The 9812-nt window shown below is 50.2% G+C and overlaps 1 protein-coding gene across 8 annotated transcripts in view; it reads left to right on the top strand.

The window, feature by feature from the left end:
• The window catches only part of Syn (synapsin), a 201943-nt gene that overhangs the window by 154339 nt on the left and 37792 nt on the right, over nt 1–9812 (top strand). For all 8 annotated transcript variants that reach the window (XM_070103081.1, XM_070103080.1, XM_070103075.1 and 5 more), the window contains one exon: nt 6610–6745. In XM_070103081.1, the coding sequence (XP_069959182.1) occupies nt 6610–6745 (136 nt within the window). The remainder of the gene's footprint in view (nt 1–6609; nt 6746–9812) is intronic.

Below are 9812 nucleotides of genomic sequence, written 5' to 3'. Positions count from 1 at the left end.
TCCCTGCTTCCTGCTTCCTGCCTCCCCTCCTCCCTGCCTCCCTCCTCCTCTGCCTCCTCCTCCCTCCTCCCTGCCTCCCTCCTCCCTGCCTCCCTCCCTTCCTGCCTCCCTCCTCCCTGACTCCTTCCTCCCTGCCTCCCTGCTTCCTGGCTCCCTCCTCCCTGCCTCCCTCCTTCCTGCCTACCTCCTCCCTGCCTCCCTCCGCCCTGACTCCCTCCTCCCTGCCTCCCTCCTCCCTGGCTCCCTCCTTCCTGCCTTCCTGCTTCCTGCCTCCCTCCTCCCTGCCTCCCAGCTTCCTGCCTCCCTCCCTCCCTGCCTCCCTCCTTCCTGCCTCCCTCCTTCCTGCCTCCCTCCTCCCTGCCTCCCTCCTCCCTGCTTCCTGCTTCCTGCCTCCCTCCTTCCTGCCTCCCTCCTCCCTGCCTCCCTCCTCCCTGCCTACCTCCTCCCAGCCTCCCTCCTCCCTGCTTCCTGCTTCCTGCCTCCCTCCTTCCTGCCTCCCTCCTTCCTGCCTCCCTCCTCCCTGCTTCCTGCTTCCTGCCTCCCTCCTACCTGCCTCCCTCCTCCCTGCCTCCCTCCTCCCTGCCTCCCTCCTCCCTGCTTCCTGCTTCCTGCCTCCCTGCTTCCTGCCTCCCTCCTCCCTGCCTCCCTCCTCCCCTGCCTCCCTCCTCCCTGCTTCCTGCCTCCCTGCTTCCTGCCTCCCTCCTCCCTGCCTCCCTCCTCCCTGCCTCCCTCCTCCCTGCTTCCTGCTTCCTGCCTCCCTCCTCCCTGCCTCCCTCCTTCCTGCCTCCCTCCTCCCTGCCTCCCTCCTCCCTGCCTCCCTCCTTCCTGCCTCCCTCCTCCCTGACTCCTTCCTCCCTGCCTCCCTGCTTCCTGGCTCCCACCTCCCTGCCTCCCTCCTTCCTGCCTCCCTCCTCCCTGCCTCCCTCCTCCCTGCCTCCCTCCTCCCTGCCTCCCTCCTCCCTGCCTCCCTCCTTCCTGCCTTCCTGCTTCCTGCCTCCCTGCTCCCTGCCTCCCTGCTTCCTGCCTCCCTCCTCCCTGCCTCCCTCCTTCCTGCCTCCCTCCTTCCTGCCTCCCTGCTTCCTGCCTCCCTCCTCCCTGCCTCCCTCCTCACTGCCTACCTCCTCCCTGCTTCCTGCTTCCTGCCTCCCTCCTCCTGCCTCCCTCCTCCCTGCCTCCCTCCTCCCTGCCTCCCTCCTCCCTGCTTCCTGCTTCCTGCCTCCCTCCTCCTGCCTCCCTCCTCCCTGCCTCCCTCCCTCCCTGCTTCCTGCTTCCCGCCTCCCTCCTTCCTGCCTCCCTCCTCCCTGCCTCCCTCCTCCCTGCCTCCCTCCTCCCTGCTTCCGGCCTCCTGCCTCCCTGCTTCCTGCCTCCCTCCTCCCTGCCTCCCTCCTACCTGCCTCCCTCCTCCCTGCTTCCTGCTTCCAGCCTCCCTCCTTCCTGCCTCCCTCCTCCCTGCCTCCCTCCTCCCTGCCTCCCTGCTTCCTGCCTCCCTGCTTCCTGCCTCCCTCCTCCCTGCCTCCCTGCTTCCTGCCTCCCTCCTCCCTGCCTCCCTCCTTCCTGCCTCCCTCCTTCCTGCCTCCCTGCTTCCTGCCTCCCTCCTCCCTGCCTCCCTCCTCCCTGCCTCCCTGCTTCCTGCCTCCCTGCTTTCTGCTTCTCCTTCCTGCCTCCCTCCTTCCTGACTCTCCTCGTTCCTGACTCTCCTCGTTCCTGACTCTCCTCCTTCCTGCCTCTCCTCCCTGCCTCCCTCCTTCCTGCCTCTCCTCCTTCCTGCCTCTCTTCCTTCCTGACTCTCCTCATTCCTGACTCTCCTCATTCCTGACTCTCCTCATTCCTGACTCTCCTCATTCCTGACTCTCCTCCTTCCTGACTCTCCTCCTTCCTGACTCTCCTCCTTCCTGACTCCCCTCCTTCCTGACTCTCCTCCTTCCTGACTCCCCTCCTTCCTGACTCCCCTCCTTCCTGACTCCCCTCCTTCCTGACTCCCCTCCTTCCTGACTCCCCTCCTTCCTGACTCTCCTCCTTCCTGACTCTCCTCCTTCCTGACTCTCCTCCTTCCTGACTCTCCTCCTTCCTGACTCTCCTGCTTCCTGACTCCCCTCCTTCCTGACTCCCCTCCTCCCTGCCTCTCCTCCTTCCTGACTCTCCTCCTTCCTGACTCCCCTCCTTCCTGACTCCCCTCCTCCCAGCCTCTCCTCCTTCCCGCCTCTCCTCCTTCCCGCCTCTCCTCCTTCCCGCCTCTCCTCCTTCCCGCCTCTCCTCCTTCCCGCCTCTCCTCCTTCCCGCCTCTCCTCCTTCCTGCCTCTCCTCCTTCCTGCCTCTCCTCCTTCCTGCCTCTCCTCCTTCCTGCCTCTCCTCCTTCCCGCCTCTCCTCCTTCCCGCCTCTCCTCCTTCCCGCCTCTCCTCCCTGCCTCCCTCCTTCCTGCCTCTCCTCCTTCCTGCCTCTCTTCCTTCCTGCCTCTCCTCCTCCCTGCCTCTCCTCCTCCCTGCCTCCCACCTTCCCCTCCCACCTTCCCCTCCCACCTTCCCTCCCACCTTCCCTCCCACCTTCCCCTCCCACCTTCCCCTCCCACCTTCCCCTCCCACCTTCCCCTCCCACCTTCCCTCCCCCCTTCCCCTCCCACCTTCCCCTCCCACCTTCCCTCCCACCTTCCCCCTCCCACCTTCCCTCCCACCTTCCCTCCCACCTCGCCATTCTTCCTCATTTCCTCCCCACTAATAATTAACGTGGACAATATTTCTCACTTGGTCAGGTAATTTGCGCATCACTAATTCAGTGTCTGAACTAATGAAGATAACTATGTAGCCATCCTGTGTGTGTGTGTGTGTGTGTGTGTGTGTGTGTGTGTGTGTGTGTGTGTGGTGTGTGTGTGTGGTGTGTGTGTGTGTGTGTGGTGTGTGTGTGTGTGTGGTGTGGTGTGTGGTGTGTGCGGTGTGCGTGTGTGTGGTGTGTGGTGTGTGTGTGTGTGTGTGTGTGTGTGGTGTGTGTGTGTGTGTGTGTGTGTGGTGTGTGGTGTGTGTGTGTGTGTGTGTGTGTGTGTGTGTGTGTGTGTGTGTGTGTGTGTGTGTGTGTGTGTGTGTGTACTCACCTAGTTGTACTCACCTAGTTGAGGTTGCGGGGGTCGAGTCCGAGCTCCTGGCCCCGCCTCTTCACTGATCGCTACTAGGTCACTCTCCCTGAGCCGTGAGCTTTGTCGTACCTCTGCTTAAAGCTATGTATGGATCCTGCCTCCACTACATCGCTTCCCAAACTATTCCACTTACTGACTACTCTGTGGCTGAAGAAATACTTCCTAACATCCCTGTGATTCATCTGTGTCTTTAGCTTCCAACTGTGTCCCCTTGTTACTGTGTCCAATCTCTGGAACATCCTGTTTTTGTCCACCTTGTCAATTCCTCTCAGTATTTTGTATGTCGTTATCATGTCCCCCCTATCTCTCCTGTCCTCCAGTGTCGTCAGGTTGATTTCCCTTAACCTCTCCTCGTAGGACATACCTCTTAGCTCTGGGACTAGTCTTGTTGCAAACCTTTGCACTTTCTCTAGTTTCTTTACGTGCTTGGCTAGGTGTGGGTTCCAAACTGGTGCCGCATACTCCAATATGGGCCTAACGTATACGGTGTACAGGGTCCTGAACGATTCCTTATTAAGATGTCGGAATGCTGTTCTGAGGTTTGCTAGGCGCCCATATGCTGCAGCAGTTATTTGGTTGATGTGCGCTTCAGGAGATGTGCCTGGTGTTATACTCACCCCAAGATCTTTTTCCTTGAGTGAGGTTTGTAGTCTCTGACCCCCTAGACTGTACTCCGTCTGCGGCCTTCTTTGCCCTTCCCCAATCTTCATGACTTTGCACTTGGTGGGATTGAACTCCAGGAGCCAATTGCTGGACCAGTTCTGCAGCCTGTCCAGATCCCTTTGTAGTTCTGCCTGGTCTTCGATCGAGTGTATTCTTCTCATCAACTTCACGTCATCTGCAAACAGGGACACCTCAGAGTCTATTCCTTCCGTCATGTCGTTCACAAATACCAGAAACAGCACTGGTCCTAGGACTGACCCCTGCGGGACCCCGCTGGTCACAGGTGTGTGTGTGTGTGTGTGTGTGTGTGTGTGTGTGTATGTGTGTGTGTGTGTGTGTGTAGTGTGTGTGTAGTGTGTGTGTGTGTGTAGTGTGTGTGTAGTGTGTGTGTAGTGTGTGTGTGTGTGTGTGTGTGTGTGTCCTTACCAATGTTTTCGTACAGGTGTCGTGACACAGCTCCTAGCTCTACCTAGCATCTCTGACACTCTTTCGGACCGTTTGCTCTTAATTCACAAGGCAAGGATCCGGGTTCCAACCTGGGCAAGACTAGATGTATAGGCATGTCTCAGTCGACTATTGTGGGTCGCATCCTGGAGAGCTGGACTTACAAATGAGCTAAGGCAGTATAACAGTTCCTATCCTATAAATAACCTGAGGATAGACTGACAGCCTCTATCCTGCACATGATCTGAGGCAGGATAATATCTCTACCTCTGTAAATAGCTGGGAATAGACTGACGGCTTCTAGCCTGTACATCTGAGACAATATAAGACATCTTACCCTGTAAATTCATCTGTTTCAGGAATATACCAACCTTCCTCTCATTCATCTGTTTCAGGAATATACCAACCTTCCTCTCATTCAACTGTTTCAGGAATATACCAACCTTCCTCTCATTCAACTGTTTCAGGAATATACCAACCTTCCTCTCATTCAACTGTTTCAGGAATATACCAACCTTCCTCTCATTCAACTGTTTCAGGAATATACCAACCTTCCTCTCATTCAACTGTTTCAGGAATATACCAACCTTCCTCTCATTCAACTGTTTCAGGAATATACCAACCTTCCTCTCATTCAACTGTTTCAGGAATATACCAACCTTCCTCTCGTTCATCTGTTTCAGGAATATACCAACCTTCCTCTCATTCAACTGTTTCAGGAATATACCAACCTTCCTCTCATTCAACTGTTTCAGGAATATACCAACCTTCCTCTCATTCAACTGTTTCAGGAATATACCAACCTTCCTCTCATTCAACTGTTTCAGGAATATACCAACCTTCCTCTCGTTCATCTGTTTCAGGAATATACCAACCTTCCTCTCATTCAACTGTTTCAGGAATATACCAACCTTCCTCTCATTCAACTGTTTCAGGAATATACCAACCTTCCTCTCATTCAACTGTTTCAGGAATATACCAACCTTCCTCTCATTCAACTGTTTCAGGAATATACCAACCTTCCTCTCATTCAACTGTTTCAGGAATATACCAACCTTCCTCTCATTCAACTGTTTCAGGAATATACCAACCTTCCTCTCATTCAACTGTTTCAGGAATATACCAACCTTCCTCTCATTCAACTGTTTCAGGAATATACCAACCTTCCTCTCGTTCATCTGTTTCAGGAATATACCAACCTTCCTCTCATTCAACTGTTTCAGGAATATACCAACCTTCCTCTCATTCAACTGTTTCAGGAATATACCAACCTTCCTCTCATTCAACTGTTTCAGGAATATACCAACCTTCCTCTCATTCAACTGTTTCAGGAATATACCAACCTTCCTCTCATTCAACTGTTTCAGGAATATACCAACCTTCCTCTCATTCAACTGTTTCAGGAATATACCAACCTTCCTCTCATTCAACTGTTTCAGGAATATACCAACCTTCCTCTCATTCAACTGTTTCAGGAATATACCAACCTTCCTCTCATTCAACTGTTTCAGGAATATACCAACCTTCCTCTCATTCAACTGTTTCAGGAATATACCAACCTTCCTCTCATTCAACTGTTTCAGGAATATACCAACCTTCCTCTCATTCAACTGTTTCAGGAATATACCAACCTTCCTCTCATTCAACTGTTTCAGGAATATACCAACCTTCCTCTCATTCAACTGTTTCAGGAATATACCAACCTTCCTCTCATTCATCTGTTTCAGGAATATACCAACCTTCCTCTCATTCAACTGTTTAAGGAATATACCAACCTTCCTCTCATTCAACTATTTCAGGAATATACCAACCTTCCTCTCATTCAACTGTTTCAGGAATATACCAACCTTCCTCTCATTCAACTGTTTCAGGAATATACCAACCTTCCTCTCATTCAACTGTTTCAGGAATATACCAACCTTCCTCTCGTTCATCTGTTTCAGGAATATACCAACCTTCCTCTCATTCAACTGTTTCAGGAATATACCAACCTTCCTCTCATTCAACTGTTTCAGGAATATACCAACCTTCCTCTCATTCAACTGTTTCAGGAATATACCAACCTTCCTCTCATTCAACTGTTTCAGGAATATACCAACCTTCCTCTCATTCAACTGTTTCAGGAATATACCAACCTTCCTCTCATTCAACTGTTTCAGGAATATACCAACCTTCCTCTCATTCATCTGTTTCAGGAATATACCAACCTTCCTCTCATTCAACTATTTCAGGAATATACCAACCTTCCTCTCATTCAACTGTTTCAGGAATATACCAGCCTTCCTCTCATTCAACTGTTTCAGGAATATACCAACCTTCCTCTCATTCAACTGTTTCAGGAATATACCAACCTTCCTCTCATTCTCCTCCACCACAGATCGTTCAAGCCAGACTTCGTACTAATACGTCAGAACCTGCGGGACGCTGGAGAGGACCACAAGAACATTCTTCTGGCCCTCAAATTCGGCGGCGTTCCTTCCATCAACAGCATCAACGCCATCTACAACTTCCAGGTACATCCCATTGTCGCCATTCAGTTAAACGTTCTACCCTTTCTATTTGTTTTAGTGGATTAATTCATTCTCCTGGACGTTCATCGTTTTATATCTGTTAATTCGTCATTCTATTTATGTAGAATCTATTCTTGTATATTGTTAAGCCTATTTATGTAGATTCATCATTCTATTCCTCTAGATTCATCATTCTATTCCTCTAGATTCATCCAATTCCTCTAGATTCATCCAATTCCTCTAGATTCATCATTCTATTCCTCTAGATTCATCCAATTCCTCCAGATTCATCATTCTATTCCTCTAGATTCGTCATTCTATTCCTCTAGATTCGTCATTCTATTCCTCTAGATTCGTCATTCTATTCCTCTAGATTCGTCATTCTATTCCTCTAGATTCGTCATTCTATTCCTCTAGATTCGTCATTCTATTCCTCTAGATTCGTCATTCTATTCCTCTAGATTTATCATTCTATTCCTGTAGATTCATCCAATTCCTCTAGATTCATCCAATTCCTCTAGATTCATCCAATTCCTCTAGATTCATCATTCTATTCCTCTAGATTCGTCATTCTATTGTTACAGAATTTTCCTTCTAATTACTATTAATAATAATAAATTTTATTATTATTAATTTTAAGTGAAAAAAAAAATATTTAGGGGTAACTGTTTTAAAATTAAGATCAGTGTAGCTGAAACTATTTTAATTAAAGGTGGAGACTAAAATGTTGTTATTACTGTGTTCAAAGCAAACACGCACACACACACACGCACACACACACACACACACACACACACACACACACACACACACACACACACACACACACCCGCACACACGCACACACGCACACACGCACACACGCACACACGCACACACGCACACACGCACACACGCACACACGCACACACGCACACACACGCACACGCACACACACATATAACCAAGGAGGAGGTGAAGAAGCTGCTATGCGAACTTGACACCTCAAAGGCGGTGGGACCAGACAACATCTCTCCATGGGTCCTTAAAGAGGGAGCAGAGATATTGTGTGTACCATTAACAAAGATCTTCAACACATCATTTGAAACTGGGCAACTCCCTGAGGTATGGAAAATGGCAAATGTAGTCCCAATTTTTAAAAAGGGAGACAGACATGAGGCACTAAACTACAGACCTGTATCACTAACGTGTATAGTATGCAAGGTCATGGAGAAGATCATCAGGAGGAGAGTGGTGGGGCACCTGGAAAGAAACAAGTGTATAATTGACAACCAGCACGGTTTCAGGGAAGAAAAATTCTGTGTCACAAACCGACTAGAGTTTTATGACAAGGTGACAGAAGTAAGACAAGAGAGAGAGGGGTGGATCGACTGCATTTTTTTGGACTGCAAGAAGGCCTTCGACACAGTTCCTCACAAGAGGTTACTGCAAAAGCTAGAGGATCAGGCACACATAACAGGAAAGGCACTGCAATGGATCAGAGAATACCTGACAGGGAGGCAACAACGAGTCATGGTACGTGACGAGGTGTCAGAGTGGACGCCTGTGACAAGTGGGGTTCCACAAGGGTCAGTCCTAGGACCTGTGCTGTTCTTGGTATATGTGAATGACATAACGGAAGGGATAGACTCAGAAGTGTCCTTGTTTGCGGATGATGTGAAGTTAATGAGAAGAATCAAATCGGATGAGGATCAGGCAGGACTACAAAGAGACCTGGACAGACTACAAGCCTGGTCCAGCAACTGGCTCCTTGAATTTAACCCTGCCAAATGCAAAGTCATGAAGATTGGGGAAGGGCAAAGAAGACCGCAGACACAATATAGTTTAGATGGCCAAAGTCTGCAAACCTCACTCAAGGAAAAAGATATGGGGGTGAGTATAACACCGAGCATATCTCCTGAGGCGCACATCAATCAGATAACTGCTGCAGCATACGGGCGCCTGGCAAACCTACGGATAGCGTTCCGATACCTCAGTAAGGATTCGTTCAAGACTGTATACCATTTACGTCAGGCCCATACTGGAGTATGCAGCACCAGTTTGGAATCCACACCTAGTCAAGCACGTCAAGAAATTGAAGACTCAGATGAATCAAAGGGATGTTAGGAAGTATTTCTTCAGTCATAGAGTAGTCAAGCCGTGGAACAGCCTAGAAAGTGAAGTAGTGGAGGCGGGAACCATACATAGTTTTAAGGCGAGGTATGATGAAGCTCATGGAGCAGGGAGAGAGAGGACCTAGTAGCAATCAGTGAAGAGGCGGGGCCAGGAGCTATGAATCGACCCCTGCAACCACAAACAGGTGAGTACAAATAGGTGAGTACACGCACACACGCACACACACACACACACAGACACACACACACACACACACACACACACACACACACACACACACACACACACACACACACACACACACAGAACTACAAAGGGATCTGGACAGGCTGCAGACCTGGTCCAGCAATTGGCTCCTGGAGTTCAATCCCACCAAGTGCAAAGTCATGAAGATTGGGGAAGGGCAAAGAAGGCCGCAGACGGAGTACAGTCTAGGGGGTCAGAGACTACAAACCTCACTCAAGGAAAAAGATCTTGGGGTGAGTATAACACCAGGCACATCTCCTGAAGCGCACATCAACCAAATAACTGCTGCAGCATATGGGCGCCTAGCAAACCTCAGAACAGCATTCCGACATCTTAATAAGGAATCGTTCAGGACCCTGTACACCGTATACGTTAGGCCCATATTGGAGTATGCGGCACCAGTTTGGAACCCACACCTAGCCAAGCACGTAAAGAAACTAGAGAAAGTGCAAAGGTTTGCAACAAGACTAGTCCCAGAGCTAAGAGGTATGTCCTACGAGGAGAGGTTAAGGGAAATCAACCTGACGACACTGGAGGACAGGAGAGATAGGGGGGACATGATAACGACATACAAAATACTGAGAGGAATTGACAAGGTGGACAAAGACAGGATGTTCCAGAGATTGGACACAGTAACAAGGGGACACAGTTGGAAGCTGAAGACACAGATGATTCACAGGGATGTTAGGAAGTATTTCTTCAGCCACAG

Source organism: Cherax quadricarinatus, chromosome 84 (genome assembly GCF_038502225.1).
Source record: "Cherax quadricarinatus isolate ZL_2023a chromosome 84, ASM3850222v1, whole genome shotgun sequence".
Taxonomy (NCBI): Eukaryota; Metazoa; Arthropoda; class Malacostraca; order Decapoda; family Parastacidae; genus Cherax; species Cherax quadricarinatus.
The sequence above is the reverse complement of the archived record's forward strand: the minus strand, read 5'-3'. Positions and strand labels throughout refer to the sequence as shown.